The 22446-nt window shown below is 36.5% G+C and overlaps 2 protein-coding genes across 4 annotated transcripts; both read left to right on the top strand.

Annotated features, from left to right (window-relative positions):
• Positions 1 to 1360: 1360 nt before the first annotated feature.
• LOC148863316 (serine carboxypeptidase-like 25) lies at positions 1361 to 7010 on the top strand. Of its 2 annotated transcripts, none has more exons than XM_088978107.1 (8): positions 1361 to 1738; positions 2772 to 2975; positions 3354 to 3529; positions 4883 to 5164; positions 5386 to 5516; positions 6026 to 6121; positions 6214 to 6319; positions 6651 to 7010. In XM_088978107.1, the coding sequence occupies exons 1-8, from the start codon at positions 1489 to 1491 to the stop codon at positions 6792 to 6794; spliced, it is 1389 nt and encodes a 462-aa protein (XP_088834233.1). In that variant the 5' UTR covers positions 1361 to 1488; the 3' UTR covers positions 6795 to 7010. The 2 variants fall into 2 exon arrangements, with proteins under 2 accessions (XP_088834233.1, XP_088834234.1); XM_088978108.1 differs by having other exon boundaries at positions 1393 to 1738; positions 6214 to 6303.
• A 5793-nt stretch (positions 7011 to 12803) lies between these two features.
• On the top strand, positions 12804 to 16243 carry LOC148863315 (exocyst complex component EXO70E2-like). 2 transcript variants are annotated; one of them, XM_088978106.1, is made up of 3 exons: positions 12827 to 12984; positions 14024 to 15261; positions 15364 to 16243. In XM_088978106.1, the coding sequence occupies exons 2-3, from the start codon at positions 14036 to 14038 to the stop codon at positions 16010 to 16012; spliced, it is 1875 nt and encodes a 624-aa protein (XP_088834232.1). In that variant the 5' UTR covers positions 12827 to 12984; positions 14024 to 14035; the 3' UTR covers positions 16013 to 16243. The 2 variants fall into 2 exon arrangements, with proteins under 2 accessions (XP_088834231.1, XP_088834232.1); XM_088978105.1 differs by having other exon boundaries at positions 12804 to 12984; positions 14024 to 16243.
• The last annotated feature ends 6203 nt before the right edge of the window (positions 16244 to 22446 follow it).

Raw genomic sequence — 22446 nt, 5'->3', positions numbered from 1 at the left:
ATAATCAGGACTGACCCGATTATATTTGACATATATAATCACGTATGATAATAACAACTTAGAACTTCAGTTTTATAATATACGTTGATAAAATAAGTAATTTTAACCAAAATTATCTCATATAAAATTCATCCTTTCATCCATAAAGCAAAATATAATAGAAAACACCCCAAAAAAAAAAAACAGAAGACCTCTATATATTATTAACTATATAATCAATTTGGAACACCCAATTATTAATCAGAACACAAACCACAAAACCAGAACTGATATAATTTATTGTATAGACTCAACCCATTGATCACTGACAGCTCCAAACATTCACAGTTAATAGTAAACCAATTCAGGACAGCCATGAGAGAAATACAGAGAAGCAGATTTGCAAATTCAATGTATACATATTTTCAGGGAGGCAAAAGCAAGCTGTGGATTGGATAGCAAAGGTAGGTGATGAAAATCTGTACTTTACTAAAATTGATGAAATAAAATAATAATATTAGGGAGGTACAAAGCAATTTCAGAAAAACAGACTCTCATCATGGCCATCATCACCCATGCCCAGAATGGGGCCATGACAACTCCCCTTTCTCCCCTGTCGCCCCTCGTGCATGTAAAGAGAATGAAACCACACTCCATTAAATTGGAATTAAGAGTAATATATCATGTACTTGTTTCACACTAAAGCTTATCCAAAATACAGAAGAGAAGAGAACAGCCACACAACAATGAATTGAGGTCAGACTTGGACTGATTATAGAGTAGAACCCATTTTGGCTATTGGGTCATTCAATGGTTTGAATGGTTCAACCGTTCAATTAAAGTTTCAATATATATGAAAATGTGAAAGATTAATAACCTGATACTACACGTATCTTTGATCATAGCAATCAATATTCTTTTAGAAACTGGCATTCCAAAAATTAATTAGGCCCCCTTTCGTTCATAGGAATAAGGGTTTGGAATTGGAATCAAAATGGGTCATTCTGCTTTCAATTGTTTGATTGGATAGATCATAGGAATCCCATTCTCATTAATTCCTGTCAGAATGACACTCCCTTATTTGAATGAAATTCCATTCCAATTTATTATGATTCTGATTCTAATTCCTATATGAACTAGACTATGGGAATAGAACATTGAACCAAAGGGACCTCTAATCATTTTGGATGGCATTCCTGTATACATCAAACGGTCTGACCATCTCCGAGCCGATAACATTGAGTACGTAGAACCAAGGAAGAACTGTTATTTTCTTCTTTTAGGGATTGCTTCTTGGGCTTTCAAAAACAATAAGACGAAATTTTTATCTATATTACTTAAGAACAAATATAATATTGAAAAAAACAATCTCTCTCTCTCTCTCTATTTATGTCATTGAAAACAACACATCCTACTAGTATCCATACGCACACGGCTAGTTCTACTTTCCACCCTTCGTAAGCTTGTTTCTTGTACCAGTAGTACTCGTTGGACTTCATAGCCGTAGCCATGAACAAAGGAGAGATTTTTGCTTCCATGGTTTTTGCTTTTCTTCTTCTGTCCGTGGGTTATTCAAGCAGTCATGAAGAAGAAGAAGCTGATCGGATAACAAAACTTCCGGGTCAGCCAAATGTCTCCTTTCAGCAGTTCTCCGGCTATGTCACCGTCGATCAAGTCGCCGGGAGGGCCCTATTTTATTGGCTCACTGAAGCAGTTCAGGACCCAGTCTCTAAACCTTTGGTTGTTTGGCTTAACGGAGGTCTGTCCTCTCTCTCTCTCTCTCTCTCTCTCTGATCTCTCTCGCATTGTCTGCGCATGAACGAGAGCTTACCTGGTTTTAACAAGTGGTTTCTTCATAACATGCAGTAAAAGAATTAAAGAACACTGGATGTTATCTGATGTTCTTCCACATTATAACTCCATGAACACGCAAGGATTCTGTCACGTTGCCGACATTATAACAAATGATGGAGAAGAAAAAACAACAGAATTCTTTCAACCCTTTTTCGTTTTTTGTCATTAAATCACTTTTTATTCATTTTTATTTTATTATTTCAGATGTTAATTTTCATCATTGAACTCTCTTAGCTTGTTGGGTGGGTAGGTAAGCAGAAACTTGACTTTATTAACCCCATGGCTCTGATCTCCCTCCCTCTCTCTCTCTCTCTCTCTCTCTCTCTCTCTCTCTCTCTCTGATCAGAGTCTCAGGAAATTAACATAGAGACAGTACAAGAATTCAATGAGAGAAAGCAGCCCTAAATTTATTATGAGTTACAGTCATTACCAGATCTGTTAATTACCCGCCCTTTTTTTCTTTCTTTATCAGAGCATCCCCGGACAGCACTCTGAGTTTAAGAAAACCAGGAAATAGCAGTGAGCAACGAGTTTGTGCAACGCTGAGAATACCTCGCTAACTCAACAGACAAGGTACTGTAAGGAGTAAGGTAGGACCAATCTGTCTTTTCACAGCGAGGCATCCAAGAGTTGCATAAACTCGTTGTTTCCTACCATTCCTTCATTGCAGCTGAAGCTCCAACTGGTCAAATTGGAGTACTGTAATTGGGGTCATGTTTCAAACTTGAAAAACTAACACGGTCCGGAAAACCAGGAGCAGGTTCAGGTAGGCCTGCATCTCCTACATGATCCGAGATCAAACTGGGTCGAAATTAGGCACAGCAAAGAAAACCCGATGCAGATAGGAGTGCCGGGTCAAATAAAAACACACTTTGCGTATTTGTAATTTCGTATTTTGTAATTAGTTTGACTAATCTTCTCTGGGTCGTTTTCCTCAGGTCCTGGCTGTTCATCGGTGGCTTATGGTGCTTCAGAAGAGATAGGTCCATTCAGGTTAAACAGAAGCGGGTCGGGTTTATACATTAACAAGTTCTCATGGAACATTTTAGCAAACCTTCTGTTCCTTGAAACGCCGGCCGGCGTCGGGTTCTCTTATACCAACAGATCGTCGGACCTCCTCGACACCGGTGATCAGCGCACTGGTATGATCCATGAACCCCTCCATTAATTTCCGTTTACTACGATTTAAAAGAAAGAAATCCGTATAAAGATCCAAAAATCTAGCTAAAGTTTGGACTGTACCGGTTGGTGGGACATTTTTCATGGCTTGTGGATAGACTGTAAATGGATCAGGTAGACCCGAATTAAAATGCAACAATATTGATCTGGTTCTACAATCTGCATCACGCATTCACGTTTTCACGTGTCCCAATTATAAATGGGTCGGGGATTTTTTGGGCCCTTCCAAAATTTGGGCCTATCTATGGGCTATACAACCCATATGACGTCGGTGTTAATGGTGAACACTTGAGTTTTTATTCAATGTATTTCATATGATCTAATGAATGGATGTGATTCAGCTAAGGATTCACTAGAGTTCTTGATCCGATGGTTGGATCGGTTCCCACGTTACAAGAACCGGGAAGTCTACTTGACTGGAGAGAGCTACGCCGGGCACTACGTCCCACAATTGGCCAGAGAAATTATCAGATACAACACGAAGGCTATGCACCCAATTGATCTCAAAGGAATAATGGTGGGTCTCTCTCTCTCACTCTCTCTCTCGTACATATCAATATCAAACAACTTTTCCAGCCTGTACTTGAACCGTCTGGTTGGACCAGTATAACCCGGTCATTTTTCAGGTATATTTCAAAATTTCACCCTTGAACCATTGATTTGGTCAATGACCAGGTTGGTTGAACAGTTAATAATTTGGACTAGTCAATGGAGTCAGTTGTTAGGTACTAACATTTATTTTTATGGTAAGTTACTGAAACATCTTCTGAAGTTTTTGGCTTTGCTGAAAGCTCCTTGAAGGCTGATAGTTCCAATCATTTCCCCTGAATTTTTTGGACATAATTGCAATTAGACCCTTCTATTAGAATCCTCTATGAAGAAGAACGAAAATGTATAGAATACCTATGTAGTTACTTTTGACCAAAATGTTTATTTTCCTAAGTTTTTCTTCATATCAATCACTACCCAAGTCTCTCCAATTTATTTTTTGAAATTGATTTTTTTTATAGAAACCAAAGGTCAAAAAAGAGCTACACACAACGGGTGGTAGCTTCGAAATTGATTTGTTTTCCAAATTTGCCCTTCATATCGATCTATCAAAAGGTAAACCTGTAACTTTAAATCTGTCTTTTGTTGTTCGTATAGTTTGTATTATTTTTCTGTAGAAATCAACCTCCATTTAGTAACTGCATGGGTGTTTTAGACATTTTTATGTCTCTTATTAGAGGATTTTAATAAAGGGGTTTACTTGCAACTATGTCAAAAGGCTTAGTAGAAGTGATTGCAATTACCAAATTTTAGACAAGGTTTCAGTAGTGGTCAGGAACTTCAAAGGAGTTTTCAGCAATTTACCCTCATTTTTATTTTTTGTATTTCTAGCCATTTTCTTCCGGGCTGTTTGACAAGTCTTAAAGTAGATATTTTAACAGCTCAACAGACCAAGAGATGTATCACCTTTCAGGGCACAGGTCTTTCTGGATTTTCATCTTTTCTTGCAATATTTGTCAGACTTAATTTTATTTAATATGATGAATATATAACATTAGTGACATACCCAACCTTTTTGTTTTGCAATTTTCTGTAATTTTGTTTATTTTTATAATCGTTTATTGATCATTTTATTACCTGTTTTATGACATCATGAGTTGACCCATTTGATCCATATGAAAGCCATTGACCCAAATCTGGACCAAAAACAATTCCGGGTCATTTTTTAAAACACTGGTTCGAAGAATAAAACATTAATAGTTATTAGTGGTTCGGCCAACTCTATGAATAACCAACCAGCTAATAAACCTCATTGGTTTGCTGTCTAGATTCTAATTCAGTGTTCACACATCAATTTTTATTAGAATGAAATTGTTTCCAGGTTGGGAATGCAGTGACAGACAACTACTATGACAACCTGGGAACAGTAACCTACTGGTGGAGCCACACCATGATTTCTGATAGAACTTACAGGCAGCTCCTGAGTACCTGTGACTTCCATGGCCAAAAGGAATCAAAAGAATGTGAATCACTATATGCATATGCCATGGATCAAGAATTTGGCAACATTGATCAGTACAACATATATGCTCCACCTTGCAACAATTCAGATGGAACTGGTTTTACACGTAGGATGCTGCGGTTGCCACATCGGCCATACCCGGTAATATTTTTAAAATACATTTATAATTGCAATAATATTAAATATTCGAAGCTCGGCTGGTTTTGTCAGACATGGATCGGTAGTAAAACCGGTAAGCTCGCCAAGCCACCGGTTCAACCATCCGGTCTGATCTGGATCTCACAAGACTGAACCTAGTCCCTTTTTGTGCTAACATTGGAAAAAATTATGATGCACTCTTGTTTTGTTTTTGGTTTTTGTAGGTTTTCTGGCAGTTTTCTGGTTATGACCCATGTACAGAAAAATATGCTGAGGTTTACTACAACAGACCAGATGTGCAGAAAGCCCTCCATGCCAACACAACCAAAATCCCTTATAAATGGACTGCTTGCAGGTGATTAGACAGTGCTTAATTTCTTTTCCCTTTTTTATTTTAAATCTGCTTCCACTGCTTTCAGAACCAAACATGAGTAAAAAAGTTAAGTTGCTTCTAAAAACACAATAAACTGAAAAGCAAAAACACTTTTAAAGCCCCCTAAGCACAAATCCTAAAATTGGGGCTTTGTGCTTTTGGGATTTAGAAGCACAAATCCTGTAACTTAATGTAACCAATTCACAACTAATCAACTATGTTTTTTCTAATTCAATTGAGGGTGGTATATACATGTTAGAGAACAAAAACCTATTCTTTAACAGCTTAAGCTTTTAGGTTGAACAGTACCTTGATATAGTATAAGAGCTTGTTTGCTCAAGTGGTCTGGTGTTGGATTCTCGCTGCCTCCATTATAATTACTTAAATTTCAGCAAGCCCAACAGGCTTTCCTGTGAGGAGACATGTCAGAGAATAAAAACTATTTGAGCTATAACTAACAAAGTTGGTGCTGTTTAATACTTTCATTACAGTGAAACTTTGAACCAGAATTGGAATGACACAGAAGCATCAATTCTTCCCATTTACAAAGAAACTATTGCTGCTGGTTTGAGGGTCTGGGTGTTCAGGTTTGTGCCTTATGCATGCTAGTACTAGTTTCTCAATCTTTCTACTCAATTCAGGTCCCAATAACTGTTTCTTCTTAAACTGTTTATTGCAGTGGCGATGTCGATTCAGTCGTTCCGGTTACAGCCACCAGGTTTTCGCTTGCACACCTCAATTTATCTATCAAAATTCCATGGTATCCATGGTATGTAAAGAAACAGGTCAATATTCAGTAACTCTACTCATACTTTTGTTCACTACTTCACTCTTCATCCCTGCTATCAGCAATCCAATCTAAAATCATCTAACTTATGCTCCTCCATTTTTGCTTTCTGCCCATGAAACATGATCTCCTTATTGATTGTTAAGGGGTGCAAATTGGGTGCCTAATTTGAAGAAAGGGCCCTTCAGCAAGGTTCCTTCAAAATTTAACAAATGCTCAACACAAGCCTGCCCAAGTTGCACTCCAAGTTAAGATCAGAGAGGTCAGAACTGAGGGTAATGCCCTAATTCAGTAATGAGAAATTGATGTTTTGGTTGTGAATTTTGAAGGTGGGAGGATGGACAGAGGTTTATGAAGGGCTAACATTTGCAACAGTAAGAGGGGCAGGTCATGAAGTACCACTTTTTAAGCCTAGAGCGGCTCTTCAACTCTTCAAATCATTTTTAAGGGGGGAGAATCTACCAAGATCATGAAAACACAATTATATATTCTTCTTTATTTTCATTAGTCTAGACAAAAAAAATACCATTTATAATTTACAAGGAAAAGCAAGTTTGGAGAGAGAGAGAGAGAGAGAGAGAGAGTGATAAAGGAAACAAAATGAAATCAAGATGGTTTCCTCTGTAACTTATATTTGATTTGGATGGCCAACGTGAGGAAATAAGAAAATGGTCTTGATTTTCTCTCTACTTCTGTTTTTCTGTTTTCGTTATGGCATCTTAATTGACCAACTGCTTTATAACTCACAAGGGTAATTTTTCATCAAGAAGAAAACCCTAATGCTGGACCTTACAGCATTCTGTTGGACTTGGATGGTGAGAAACTGGGAATCCACAACTGCTTTATAACTGACAAGGGTCATTTTTCATCAAGAAGAAAACCCTAATGCTGGATCTTACAGCATTCTGTTGGACTTGGATGGTGAGAAACTGGGAATCCACAGAAGATCATATTGGCTTCTCATAATCAACCATCAAATTGAATTTGTGATACTCCAAGGTGGAACAGGAAAAGCTCTGTTTACTTTCTTCCTTTTTTTTTCCTTTGGGGACAGGGAGAATCGAGATTGTGACAGAAGTGAGTTAAAAATGATCCACAGACCACAGATGATGGCACCAAAAGGCTTCACAGGTTTGCCAATTAATTACCATGTCATCCCTTCCTCATGCAATAAATCTCAGACCAGATGATGCACCAGAGTGAGAATCTGGATTGGAACAATTAACAGTTTAACTCATGAGTGGCCCCTCCAAAGAATTGCCTATGTAATGGACAATCTGAATTGACCATTTCACGCACCCACTGACTGAACATTTCTGATTCTAAATTTTTTAATGATTTCTACATTAATTCTTTTCCTTCTTGGATCATCATGTCTCCTGTTTTTCTTATGTAACATTAAGGCCCACTCCTGAAAATTAAAACAGACAACTTAAAACCAGGTTTGTGGTTTCCTCAGCTTTTAGATTGTAAAAATAATGAAAACCCATTACTTATTTATAGAAATAAAATACCTAAATTGTTTATGAGGTATTTGTGGTATTATTTATGATGAATGGGAGACATTTCATCTTACCAATTCTGATGGCTCTTTGTATTTTAATGTTCATTTTTGCTTTGTAAATGGTAATAAACTGGACCCAAGTGAAGTAACTACTTGATCACAGAATATCTTGGGCTCATTGTATCCTCTTTCATATTTAATGCGCTTTTGAAAGTTAATGTATAAAAACATTTTATTATCAAGAACTGAATTCAACGCTCACATGGCAACTGACAAATAAGAACCTTATCACTACACCACACCACAACCATGTTAAAATGCCTTAGGTTTAATTTTAACTTTTTTTTAAGCCAAACAAGGTCGCCCTAGTTGCTCTAGGTCAAAATTGTGGGTCATATACTCATATCCTATCTTTCTATAGTGATCAATTGATGAGAGAGAGAGAGAAAATTAAAGTCAAGATGGTTTCGTATGTAACTTATATTTAATTTGGATGGTCAATGTAGAGAAGTCATTGTCATCATCACCACCTAAGCCTAAGCCTTGTGGGAACTATATATGAATTTTTAATTAGTCAAGGTGAGGGTACAGGAAGGTGAAATGCCCGTAGTATTACTTGTCTCTTGTTATGACATATAAATTGACTAACTGCTTTATCGTAATCCACAAGTCATAAGGGTCAAGCGCTTTGTTAAATCGGAATCATTTTAACCATCGGTTTTTTTGTTAATAGTTTGATTGTTCAATTTGAACGATGTCCTGTTTTGATAAAAATAATTAAAATAAAAATGGTTAAAATCGTTGAACGGATCAAATAAGTTAGTGGTTCGATCGCCTGAGTTAATGGGTTATTGATCAATTTAATGGTTTTTGATCGAAGGTCAGGTTTGAGGTAAAACGAAACCAGTTGATTGGATGATCCCCTAGTTGAACAGTCTGACCATCCGAAAACATTGATACAAACCTTAAATCGAGACAAATTTGTACTCCAGCTTGTTTTTTAAACATTTTTACATTTAAAATAAAATGGGAGTAAAAAAGATAAAAGTGAACTTCAAATGTAATATAGGTAGATTTCAGTATTAAAATTTGTATTTATATCCATCACAACTAAACATAATACAAAATTTATCGATACAAAACCTAACCAAATTTACATTCTTACTGTTTGACCACATTTGCATTTACATCAAGTCATCGATACATATGCTTTTTGCACTTTTACCAAACACAGACTTATATTTAACTTGGGTGGTCAATATGAAGAAATCATCTTCATCATCGACAGCATCATCAATCATCGTCATTTAAACCTTGTCCCAACCATATATGAATCTTGTTCCACCATTCTATTCAATACCAGGGAATGGAATATATAGTGAAATGTTGGTGGTTTTTATTTTCTCTCTACTTTATGTTGTTATTGGCGAATAAATTGACTAACTGCTTTATCATAGCCTACGAAGCCAAAAGGGTCATTCTTGCTATCTGAAGTCCATTAGATTAGAAAGAGAAGACTTTGGCTGTCCATGTTCGACAGCAAAGAGTTCACCCAACCACCCAACCGTATCATGGTTTTTGAATTACTGTTGATTTGGACGTTTGGACTGTTTGGCCCGGTAATCATCTAGGCAATCGGTTTCGTTTTATTCCAAACCTAATCTTTGGCCAAAAATTATTGAATCGACAAACGATTTATTGACTTGGGCGATCGAATCATGATTAATTTCTGGATTATTCTTTAAAACCATGATCCGCACAGATATATATCATGTGAAGATAGCCTTATTGATAGCCCAACCTGTCAATTTGGACAGCCAAAATTTTCTTGACTACTGGTGTGTGGCTATATAACATGCCAATTTTATCAAGAAGAAAAAGAAAACGTAATGTGGTGAAATGGATCTTAAATAGACCTGGCAATTGGGTTGGGTGGGTAAGGTTCGGGTTGGGTCAAGGTACTTTGGGCTGATTTCGGGTCGGTTTTAGTTTCATGTTGGGTTGTCAAATGCTAGACCCTAACCCTAAATGTTTGGGTTAGGATTGACCCATGGGTCAATTCGGGTCATCCCAAAAAATAATTAAAGTTAAAAAAATAAAGAAAAATTACATGAAAAATGTCAAAATTAAAAGAATTAACTTTAAACTCCAAATATAAAATAAAAAACTCAAATATTTAATAATTTAAAGAGAACAATAAAAAGTAAAAACTAAATAGAAAAATTTAAAGAGTGAAAACTTCTAACAATGCATAAATAATCCCAATTAGACTTGACAATCAGGTCAACGGGTTGACCCATGACCCAACCCAACCCAACCCAATTTTTTTCGGGTCGGGTTGTTTTCACATTCAGGTAACTAGATATGAGACCCTAACCCTATTATTTTGGGTTGGGTTGGGTTGGGTTCGCAGGTTGGGTCAACTTTTTGCCAAGTCTAATCTTAAAGCATTCTATTAGATGGTCAAAAGAAGGCCATTATCCAATATTGGTCCCAACTATACGGCGTTGGAAGGATTAGATTGGATGTGATCTAATCTTTGACTTTCCTTTTGCACAAAGTAATTGGTCTCAGACTTGAACCTGTGTTTTCATGCTTGCCAACCCAAGATTTAACCATGGCACCCAAGTAAAAATCCACGAAAAAAAAAACTACCAATCCTCTCTCTCTCTCTCTAATTTCTTTGAACCATTTTTACTATCCGATAAGGCAGGGGTACAAATTAGATGCAGTGATTGGGTTAAGGACCAAACTTTAAGGATGTATTTAGTTTGAAACAATGTTTTAAAAACCCACCTGAAATTAGAATAGCTTTGGCCACCAATTGGACCATCTGGTTTGAATGGATGGCCCATTCCAAATTTAAAAAATTAAAATAAAAAAGTAAAAACTAATTAAAATAAAAAATGACTAAAAATCATTGTCTAGATCAAATGGATCAATAGTTCAATTGCTCGGATTAACATGTCACTAACCAGATCAATATTTTTTGACTAAAAAATGGATTAAGAGTAAAACGGAACCAATTGCATGAATGATTCTTGAGCCAAACGGTCCAACAATCCAAGTCAATGCCGATTCAAAAGCATTGATTTGAAAGAAAGGGCAAAGGTAGGAAAGCATATACAACATCTTTTCTTTTAAACCAAAAATATATAACCTAATATCAAAACCCAAATTTACAACCCAAACCTAATCAAATTTTTAATCAACCCATTTGCTTTAATATGACTTATAAATAGCAGAAAAGGTGTCCACATGTTTTCCAATTGCCACACGTTCCTTCCCCATAGGTCAGTTGTTCCCACATCGAGAAAATATCTCTTTTCTAAGCACCCCATCAGCTATACTTTGGAAATCAGCACTTCCAAGGAAAGTGTCCAATATCTGGTGGACCATGGTGAAGATTTGGGTTAGGACACTTGTCACAAGACCCCTCCCAAAAAAGATTTCTGAATTGACCATTACAGTCATCCACTGACTCAACACCCTATACTGAGCTGGAGGAATCTTGACCAACATTTCCCGATATTAAATTCTTTAATGCTTTCCATATTAATTCTATTTCCTCTTAGGATCATGAGACAGTTTGATGCTTTTACCAATCAAACAAAGGATTTCAACATTGGCAAGAATTCACTTTGGTGTTCTTTCCTTCTGATCCAAACCCTAGAAAAATCAAAATCAACATTTTCATGCAAACATTAACAAGGGTGGATGGGAGAGAATCCCCTCAGATTTCAAGATCATTTCACAATCAGCACACATCAAACTGTTGGGTTTGAAAGGTCAACAATATTTGCTGAAATTGAAACGGCATCTCTCTTTGACAGATGTGTCCATTCAGTGTTGGAATTTAAAGAGTCAGGAAATCAATCCACTTTTTTTTTTCAAGATTTCGTGGTTTATAAGTTTCCCAAACCTGGGTTATAGATGCTTGAATTTTTGCCAAGGCCAAAAAATTCATTCACTAGGGATGCAAATGGATTAAATTGGATTTGAATTAGCATAAATTTATCCAATCTAATGATACAAAACCTAGATCTGGTCCAATTCGAGACCTTATGGGATCACGCAAATGACAATTTAAATCCAAAGCATGTCGGATATCCGAATATGATCTTATCCCATTTAATTTATAAAAATTTTAATAAATTATTAAAAGAAAAAATACATAACAGTTTATATAAAAAATAAAAAAATATAAGTATTTTTCAATTATTTTCATCATATATATTAACATATACATGTCTTTTTATAAAAAATTATAAAAATGCAATATAAACATATATATATATATAATATTTATAAATAGATTATTATAAATATAATATATGTATATATTTATAAATATAATAATATATATTTATATATAATATATAAAAAATATGTGACATATATATATATATATATATATATCAGTCAATTTGATTGACTGTAGGTTAACCGAAAACCAAACACCAAACTGAATCGATCAATTCGATTAATCGCATTTTCCGATTAGTTTTCTCGATTCTGTTTTTCAGTTTTTCTTGGAGACCCTACTTAAATCCATCAAAATATGAGAGAGAGACTTCTCACATGAGGGGGCTTTACTTGATTACTTTCGCAGTTCTGTATCATCAGAAATGGATAATGGATGTTTTTGGCAGGTCATGGGCCATGGCCCATCGTGTGATGGATGCCCTGTAGAACAGCAGCATCTGTTCCTAAAACAGAAGATTCCATATTTCCACCTACTAAATTTCTCTCATGTACAGCTGTACTCTGACAGTCTGACGTTGGCTGGAGACCGGAGAGAAACCCATTTCCGGAGGCCCAGCCCAAAGGATGCAACGTACGTCACGTCGTACGATAAAGAGTGACTTTTTTCTGAAAATTTGTATATGTAATAAGGATATTTTAGTAAATATACACACGACGAAAGAATCCCATGAAAAGGCAAATTCTATTAAAAAAAGGGGGCGAATAAGGAAAATGGCAATTTCGTTATTTGTGTCACAAAATGGGTCCGTCAAGACCAGTAAGTCAAAATTCAAGATGGAGATGAGAAAGAAGCGGACGCAGAAATATCCAAAAGTAGTTGGAGGGGATCGGCCATGGAAGTTGCTTAGAAAAGCTTCGCATAATTTCCCGGAAGGAAGTAGAAGCAGCCTCAGGTTCAGCTCAATCTCTCTCTAATCCTATATTCTTAAGATTTTAGCTTCTTCCTTTTTTACTCTTTGATGTCTGTTTGTTGAACCGACCATCAACGTCCAGAAACCCTAGTACAGTTTTTTTCCCATTCCGTAAAACATGGTCTTGATTTCGGAAATCTAGGGACTCGTTTGTGTCATCGAGATCTTGTATTTTTCACAGAATCTGATCGATAAACGCCAAGTACACCTAAACCCTTCTGTCTCCCGGTCTTTACTTTGTCAGTTATTTTCTAGTTCGGAATTGAGCTAGAGGTCTGTGTTTGAGTAGGTTCGCAAGTTAAATTTCTTCATCTGATAGTTCGTTTCTTAGGTTCAGTATGTTTGGCATGGTGCAGACTGTCTAATTGGGTGTATATAGAAGGCAACCGTCATTTTTTTTTTTCTGTAATTTGTGATTCATGGATGATGGAATCTCATCCAGTTAATTTTTTATCAAATCGATCACAAAACTTTTTCGGGTATATACAAAAAGCCTAGAAAAATTGGTCCTTTCATGCATCGAAATCCAATTGGGTATATATTTCTTTCAAATTCTCTGATCCTTTCGTGAGCTTATAATAGTAGCTTAGAGAAGGCTGGTATTGCTTCTGGCTTCTTGGTTCCCAAATCCCCATGTCTCTCTCAGCCCCTTTCTCTAATCTGTTGTTACAATTTTCAGGGATTTGAGATTGGGGGGAGGATCTTAAAAGCTTTCTGCTGCTGTTCCCAGTTCGAGTAGTATGGATTGACAATCTTTTACATCCTTCCTGTTACTAATCCGTGTCAATTTGTAATCTCTTTTCCAGGCCACCTTCATTTTTCCTATTGTATTTCCATTTTCATTCTAGTTTATGGAATAGGGAATTCTTTGTACTGTCTCTGCCATACAAGCAAGTGCTTTGGTTCATAGAAGTGTTTCAGGATTTGGCCAAACTTGTAGGTCTTGTTCCTCTTTCTTTTCTTTTCTGTTTTTTGGGAAATTTGGCGTCTAGTTTGAGTTTTGTGTCTCTTGCTGCTGTAGTCAGTTTATGATATGGCAGAATGCAAATCTTTGATCCCAGCCATAGAAGGAGAAGAGCATGTGATAGCTGCAGCGCAACACATAGTAAGGGCATTAGGAACAAACAAGAATTTGACAGATGGCATGAGAAAAATCCTGACAGATCTTGACACCCAGTTGTCCAGCATGACTGTGCTTACTTCAAGCAAGAAGGGGGAAATAAGAGAGATTGAAGAACGCCTCAATTCTATTCAGGAGAAGATCACAAGATGGGAATCTGATCAATCTATGATATGGGAAACGAGCCCAGAGGAAGCGTCTGAGTATCTAAAGGCCGTTGATGAAGTAAGAAGTTTAGCAGAAAGCTTAGGAAGCATGCCTTCAAATGAGGATGCAGAAGTTAACAAGATCTTATGTCAGGCCCACAGTGTCCTTCAGATGGCAATGGTGAGGCTCGAGGATGAATTTGTCCATATTCTTGTTTACAACAGGCAACCCTTTGAACCTGAACATATGTCCTTCCGCTCTTGTGAAGAAGATATTGTGGATGAGGAATCAACCATCTCAGTTGAGGACGACCCAGGTGAGGATTCCCTTCGAAGAGATAGTTGTAGCAAAGGTGCAGAAGAATTCATCATAGATTTGGTCCATCCAGATGTAATTCCTGACCTCAAGTGCATTGCAAATGCAATGTTCATGTCAAATTTTGATCAAGAATGTTGCCAGGCTTATATTAGCATTCGCAAAGAGGCCTTGGATGAGTGCTTATTCATTCTTGAAGTGGAGAAACTGAGCATCGAGGACATGTTGAAGATGGAATGGAGTGGTTTGAATTGTGATATCAAGAAGTGGATCCGTGCTGTGAAGATATTCTTCCGAGTGTATCTTGCCAGTGAGAGACGACTCTGTGACCAGATCTTTGGTGAGTTTGGATCAGTTAGTTCAACTTGTTTTGTGGAGGCATCAAAGGCTTCAATTATGCAGCTCTTGAATTTTGGTGAAGCTATAGCAATTGGATCTCGCCAGCCAGAAAAGTTGTTTCGGCTACTTGACATGTATGAAGTGTTGGCAGAACTTCTCCCAGATGTAGATGCTTTGTTCTCGGATTGCACTGGTTCTTGTGTTGAATTTGAATGCCGTGAGGTCCTAAAGAGATTGGGTGATTCTATTAGGGGAACTTTTATGGAATTTGAAAATGCTGTTGGATCAAACACATCCACGAATCCATTTGCTGGAGGAGGGATCCATCCTATAACCAGGTATGTCATGAATTATATCAAGACCTTGACTGATTACAGTGATACTCTTAATTTGGTCCTTGATGACAATGATGGGTTTGATCTAGCATCATCGTTGCACAGTGCAATTCCAGTTATAGAAGAGGAGAAAGAGGCTGAAAGCTCTTCTTACAGTGCCTCTCCAATGGCTCGCCATCTTCAATCTGTCACTTCAATTCTGGAAACCAATCTTGATGGTAAATCCAAGTTGTATAAGGATGTATCTTTGCAACACTTCTTCTTAATGAACAACATCTGTTACATGGTTCAAAAGGTTAAGGACTCTGAACTTGGGACCTTTTTTGGGGACAACTGGGTCAGACAGCACAATTGGAAATTCCGGCAGCATGCAATGAACTATGAGAGAGCTGCATGGAGTTCTGTACTCTCTTTACTCAAAGATGAGGGGATCTGTAATCCAGGTTCAAGCTCTGTCTCGAAAACACTTCTCAAAGAGAGGTTTAGGAACTTCAATCTCGCATTCGAGGAGGTTTACAAGAACCAGACGGGGTGGGTGATCCCAGATCCCCAGCTTCGAGATGATTTACGGATCTCGTTATCACTGAAAGTGATCCAGGCATACAGAACATTCATGGGAAGACATGGCAGTCATCTGGATGGTGGGCGACAAAGTGACAAGTATATCAAGTACAGTGCAGATGATCTGCAGAATTACCTCTTGGATCTCTTTGAGGGTTCACCAAGATCATTGCACAACCCACGCAGGAAGTAAAATCTGTTAATGTTGATTTTCTGCATTTCCTTTTCTTGTACCAGTATGATTAGATTTTTCTTAGTGTTCATGTCCAATAAATAACCTGGACATGAGTTTGTTGTTTTTTTATATATATTTTTCATCATCATACAAGTTCATAGACTCATGAAAAATATGGTCGTTGTAAAATTCCTTTGTACTTTTCTTTTTGCAATGTATAAATTGGGGATATAGGCATTATTTATTTAAGCCTGCTTTTTTGTCCATTGGATGAGATAACTCTGTGCCTTTACGTAGCAAATGTTCAAGTTGTGCCTTCTCTTATAGATTCTCTAATTCTTACCTTCAAAACATGATTGATGAAATTCTTAGTTTTGAGCAAGGTTTTTAAAACTGACCCGGAGAATGAACCGGTCAGGGGTCCGGTTCCCGTGTCGAACGGTCCTGTTCTGACAAAAAAATAAAAATTTTTAAGTCAGAACCATTCGAACGGTTAACCACCTGGGTCAGCGGTTTGCTGACCAAAATCAGCTGTTTTTGTGAAAAATCCAGTTTTCTGGAAAAACGGAACTGGTCACCTCCTGGTTTTTTCAGTCCGATCGTTCGGTCCAGTCCGGTTTTGAAAACCATGGTTTTGAGCTTAACCAGGAATCAAGAAGATAAATAGAATAAAAAGGACCCATTAAGGGAACAACAGCTTAAGCTATATGTCCAATTCTTCTCTTCCCCAAGTTGACCAAGCAAAATTAAACCAAGAGACAGAATTGGTTGGTATTTACCAGATTCAAGACTTTCAACCTGGATTTTGATGGAAGTTCTTCCGTTCCTGTTTACATTTCACAATGAGTCAATGACTGAACAGTCCATCCATGAAATGGTAATATTTCTGAAATTGGACCATTGAACAGGCCCAAACAATGCTCCTAACGAACCTCGTTGTATAATTATTAACCCTGATATAGAATTATAGATACATCTAAGAGAGAGAGAGAGACTCCCCTTTCTGGTCACTCATTATTTAATTGTTATTATTATGGTGAGCCAGGACCAGTTAGCAGCTGACTGAAATGGTTGAACTCTGTCTCTTAGTGAATAAGCAATTGTGGTGGGCCATTTTTATTGTTTTGCTTGGTTGTTTGTTAGTGATTATTTCACACCATACCTAAACGTTTCTAATGTTTCCATAAAAGACAAATCGTTAAGCAAATAAGCAATTCAGCCATTATCAAGCTTCCTCTTGTAAGTCCTTAATTAACCTTTTCTCCTTTCTTAATTCTACAACAATTTTGAAGGTGGTTAAATTTGGCTCAGTGCGTCAGCTTAGCGATGTAAATGTAACAGATGCAAAAGAACATAGTATGTGAGTCCGGGTGGGGGTTCTATTTCATTGTAGGCCTACAGAGAGTGACAAGTCAAGTGAAACCAACCGCCAATGAGACAGATGAATAGGTCAATACACAAAATGATTCATGCATCATCCATAAATGTATGTGAGTCCGGGTGGGGGTTCTATTTCATTGTAGGCCTACAGAGAGTGACAAGTCAAGTGAAACCAACCGCCAATGAATTATGGGCTCATTTGGTTTGTGGTAATAGAGGTGTTAATTCTAATTATTTGGTTGGGTGGAATCAAAATCTCATTTTTATTATTGGTGGAATGGTATTTCTCCATTTGAGGAAATTGGTTATTTCCTCCCCCGCTTTTAGGAATAAAATCCCATTTCAGCTAATTTCAATTCTTGCCTGAACCAAACAGACTATCGGAATAGATTATTCCGATTTCGATTCCTATTTCAATTGCAAACCAACTGGACCTTATATTTATAATTTGATATACGTTTGCTTGAAATCAGATCTGAAAGTATGATTGGTTCATTTAATTAAATTCAAATATTGATTAATCCGGTCCAACTATATATACATAAATAAAATGTTTTTTTATTGACATTTGTAAGTATATGTTGTTCACTATGACTGCGATGGCAATGAAGATATCAAACCAAAGCCACAGAAACACCCATGGCGGCACACAAGCCACTTAGGACCTATGATGAGTTTAAAGTCACCATGAACCTACAATGATCTCAAAACCATCATGAACCTGCAATGAATTCGAAGCCACCACGAACCGGTAATGAACCAAAAATACTATCAACCAAAGTCGTTCATAATAGGACATCCAATAGGATTAAGTAGGACATATCAAACATGTCTTGATGCCACCCATGCCATGTCAATATAGGAAACCTGCAAAAGGAAGTAACACACGTGTACTATGAGAACCTTCAAACGAAAGGAAACTTCATCTTGGAGAAATCTCATGAGACATGTGATGAACCCTTAGTAGTGTCCCCCTGACAAGTGACCAAATCAAAGATCTCCTTTTCAAATAGGAGTCAAATCCTTTTGGCTCCTTCCCTTCAGGGCCTCGAGATCTCTCCTTATAAAAGGAGGCATGAACCATGATAAATACACGACTTTATCGATAAAAATTTGTAGCCTACCCTTACTCCTAACCTTCCTTTATCCTTCAAAAAGACCACCACACTTAGCCTTACCACACCACTTATAACACTCTTTAGAATTTTATTAGATTTTATATTTTATTTTAGATCTCACTAGAAGAGACCCATGTGATGCACATCTTGGTGTTGGTGTTAAAAAGATGCATATGTTACATTTAGTTTCTTAATTGAATTGGTTGTGGGTGCGCTTAAACAACCCCATATTTAAGTTTATGTTTTTTTTTTAATTCATAAAAAACACAAATTTCTAAAAGGGTTGGAAAGAAATTGGATTAGTATGTACCCTAATCCAATTTGATATTTTATTCAAATTGGATATATATATAGAGAGAGAGAGAGCACACATCCGATTTGGGTATACCCTACCTCGGTATTTTTATTTGGCTTGGAAAGTGGATTAGGGTACATACTATCCACTTTTTTTTTTTTAATTTGACATAGGAAACTAAAACAGATTTGATTTATGATTAAATTTGAATAAGAAAACAACATGTGCTTAGAAGAAAAGAAAAAGAATGTAGTAGGCAGACATAGGTTAAGGCTCACAATATAAAATATGGGAGGGAAGCGCGCTTATGTATGTATGTATATCATATTGTTTCACACTCATCTCACATGACCACAAATGAAAACTAATTCAGTTTCTCACTGAAAATAAAAAAGTGGCTTCCAAGACAATTATATTGATATAGGTTTCATTCTTCTAGGCAGGACATAGGAGTGCAAGTTGGGCATCTCTGATTTGAATATTTATCCCAACTAGGGTGCAAGTCAGGTCAAGTTGGGATCAAGTTGAAGTCAACCTTACTACACCTCGACCTGAGATTCTAAACGAGTTCAAATCTACCCCCACAGAATGCGTTTCAAAAATGTACACCCCAATTGTATATTTGAAACATCTTATAATGACAAGTATAGAAATTGTTCTCAATGCATGTTGAGGTGTGCATGTGGGACGTTTTTAGGGCGTATTCTATGGGAGGCAGATGTGAACTCGTTCTAAACCCCCTACCCTAACCTTAACTCAACCCAGCTTTCAAATTAATCTAGTCAATCCTAACCCTAACCTAACCTAAAATTCCTCAACCCTAATCCAACCCAACCTACATTTAACTTCACGTTGAATCCAACCTGACCTTTCTACAATCTTCTCAAAATTTCATTAATCTGCGGCTAAGAGACCTACATTGAACTTTTATGACCATATACTAATCATATTTTTATCAGTATTACGGTTAGAGACTAGTATGAATTATAATAGATCTTTTATTTAGAATCTAAAATCATGAAACTAGTAATAATAAAACTTAAAACTTATAGAATGAAAACTCGGCAACTTATCATTAAGATTAGGGCTTAAGAGTTAAAACAATTTGATATGATTGCATGTAATGGGAGTTTAATACATGTGTGGAGAGTTGGGTTTGGGTTGGGTTGTATTGTAGTCTTGTAGAGATGGTCAACCCTAACCCAACCCAAAGTAAAATTGGATTGGCAAAATTCAACCCTAACCCTAACAAACAACAAACTCAACCTTCCTAAGGAATTTTATAAAATATATTAAGAAATTTTGCTCAACTTTCTATTTGTATCTTATTTATTGTCAAACCAAACATAGCTTAAATGTTTCAAAACTTGCCAAGTGTAAAATTGACAGTTCAATGACGTTCACGCAATGCATGGTGAGGTATAGGGCTAATTAGGGGTGTAAACGGATCGAATTCGAATTAGATCAGGCAATATCTGAATTCGAATCCAATTAGAAAATTCGATATCCAAATTCGATTCGATATTCGACAAATGTTGAAAATTAATATCCGAATTCAAATCCGATTAAATATTCGAATATTCGATTCGATTAATTAATTATTTAATATAATTAATAAATATATAAAACAAATATTTTATTGATATAATATATATAAATATAAAATTATTTATATAACTTAATTATTATATATAAGAATTAAATAATTGGCCAAATTTAGATATTTATCGAATTGAATCAGGTTATATCTGAATTCAAATCCAATTAACTATTCAATAAGAATAGGGTATCCGAATTCAACCAACTAAATATTTAAATGATCTGAATTTGATTCAATTATGTCAAATATCGAATTCAAAATTGAATTTTCAAATACCGTTGACACCCCTAGGGCTAATGTTGATTGGGACGCAACATCCCCGCTGAGTAGCTACTTATAAAAGTGGTCAGATTTCTTTCATACTTTTTTTTTTTTTAATTTCTCAGGAACAAAATAGGACCGAGTAAGAGAGAAATGACTAGAGCTGGTTTATGGGTCTTTATTGTGAAACCCAGAAATTTCAGCTTTAAATGGTTTCTTTGAGTCATGTTTCTCAAAACGAAGACAGGGATTTAATTAAATCAGCAACCCCAGTATCTCTGGACAGTGGTTACTGGTTACAACTACAAGCTCGTGGACTGGGTAAGGCATTCAATTAAAGGCCATGGAACAAATGGGTCCTTTAATAGGCCCTATCTGGACTAAAAGGAACCTTAAGTGTTAAATATGGCCCATGAATTAAACTGTATCACATCAGTATTTTATTTTAAGAAATATTCAGGCATTGGGGAGAAATATGAATTTGACGTTTTCCCATATGCCCTACGCATATAAATTAAAGCATTTCGATTTTTTAATATTTATTTGATAAATAATGAAATCGAATAGTGATTTCATATGCAATAAATATCAATACTTATGCAATGCTGACGTGGTAACGTTTTTTCAATAAATATCTACAAAACCAAACATATATTAAATGGGCATTTAAATCACTCAATGCAGAAGTGTTATTGTTCTACAGGGTACCCTTTGTTAACACTAGTTGATTGGCAAGAGAGAAAGGTGAGAGAGCTGAGAGGACATCATAAGTGGATTAAAATTTTGAGATAGTCTGGACATGAAGCCAAGGCAAAGCATTGACATTATGGGCCTGGGCCAGTTTGAGAGGACTTCAGTTTTGATTGAACTGTTTTCACTGAATGACTTTGAATAGACTACGAAAACAAGTTTCATCGGAAAGTCAATTTCTTGGCTAAATGAAATCGCATATTTGGCTTTCCAAGTTTTTCACCAAACATAATTTCTAGGCTCTTGGAGTGAGGCCCACCTTGCAAAACAAGAAGCTGTTGCATAAAAGCTCTCCCACACAAGAATTATCATCATCATCATCATCATCATCATATTATGGGGTCGGCTGCATGTAAGGGTGTCAATGGACTGGTTTTGGATCAGACCCTGTCCAATCCAAAATCAATTTGTATGGATTGGATGGACCAACAAGACATATTGGATTAAACCAATCCAATCCAAAATATTTATTAGATTGGACTGGACCTGGTCCATCTATAATAAATTTATATTGAATTCAGTTCAATTAAGCCAATATCTGATCCATTGATCTAAGATAAGAATATAGGTGTCAATGCATCAGGTTTGGGTTGAAAGCAATCTAAATTAAAATGAATTTGAACATATTGAACGGTCTAGACATTAAATTGAACCGGTCCAAAATATTCATTGAATTGAATTGGACCTGATCATTTGTAGTGGACTCACTTTAGACTGGATCAAATTGGACCAAATCCAGTCCAATTGACACATGTAGCTGCATGAATCTTGTTTCGTCATTTCATTCTATTCAGTCTTATATCAGTCATTAAAGCCAGAAAGCACAAAAAATGCAGTCAATTTATGATATCAAGACAAGAGATTGAGCCTAATTTGGCCACTCAATTAGCTGACCTGAGCTAAGAGCCTAAGAGAGCCTAAGACATTGTAAGAATGGAGTTTCGATAGGGGATCAGGAATGGCAACAAGGCAGGGCGGGGATGGGGAGCCTCTCTCCATCCCCGTCCCCATCTTATCCCCATCCCCATCCCCATGGGGATCCCCATTC

Source organism: Nelumbo lutea, chromosome 3 (assembly GCF_056320005.1).
Source record: "Nelumbo lutea isolate HS-2025 chromosome 3, American lotus-T2T, whole genome shotgun sequence".
In the NCBI taxonomy this organism is placed as follows: domain Eukaryota; kingdom Viridiplantae; phylum Streptophyta; class Magnoliopsida; order Proteales; family Nelumbonaceae; genus Nelumbo; species Nelumbo lutea.
The sequence above is the reverse complement of the archived record's forward strand: the minus strand, read 5'-3'. Positions and strand labels throughout refer to the sequence as shown.

Bases quoted from the DNA above. Each gene is read 5' to 3' on its own strand.
- LOC148863316 (XM_088978107.1), top strand. From the start codon at position 1,489: ATGAACAAAGGAGAGATTTTTGCTTCCATGGTTTTTGCTTTTCTTCTT. The intron at 5,165-5,385 runs GTAATATTTTTA...TGGTTTTTGTAG, and splicing joins TGCCACATCGGCCATACCCG to GTTTTCTGGCAGTTTTCTGG. The intron at 5,517-6,025 runs GTGATTAGACAG...CTTTCATTACAG, and splicing joins TATAAATGGACTGCTTGCAG to TGAAACTTTGAACCAGAATT.
- LOC148863315 (XM_088978105.1), top strand. From the start codon at position 14,036: ATGGCAGAATGCAAATCTTTGATCCCAGCCATAGAAGGAGAAGAGCAT.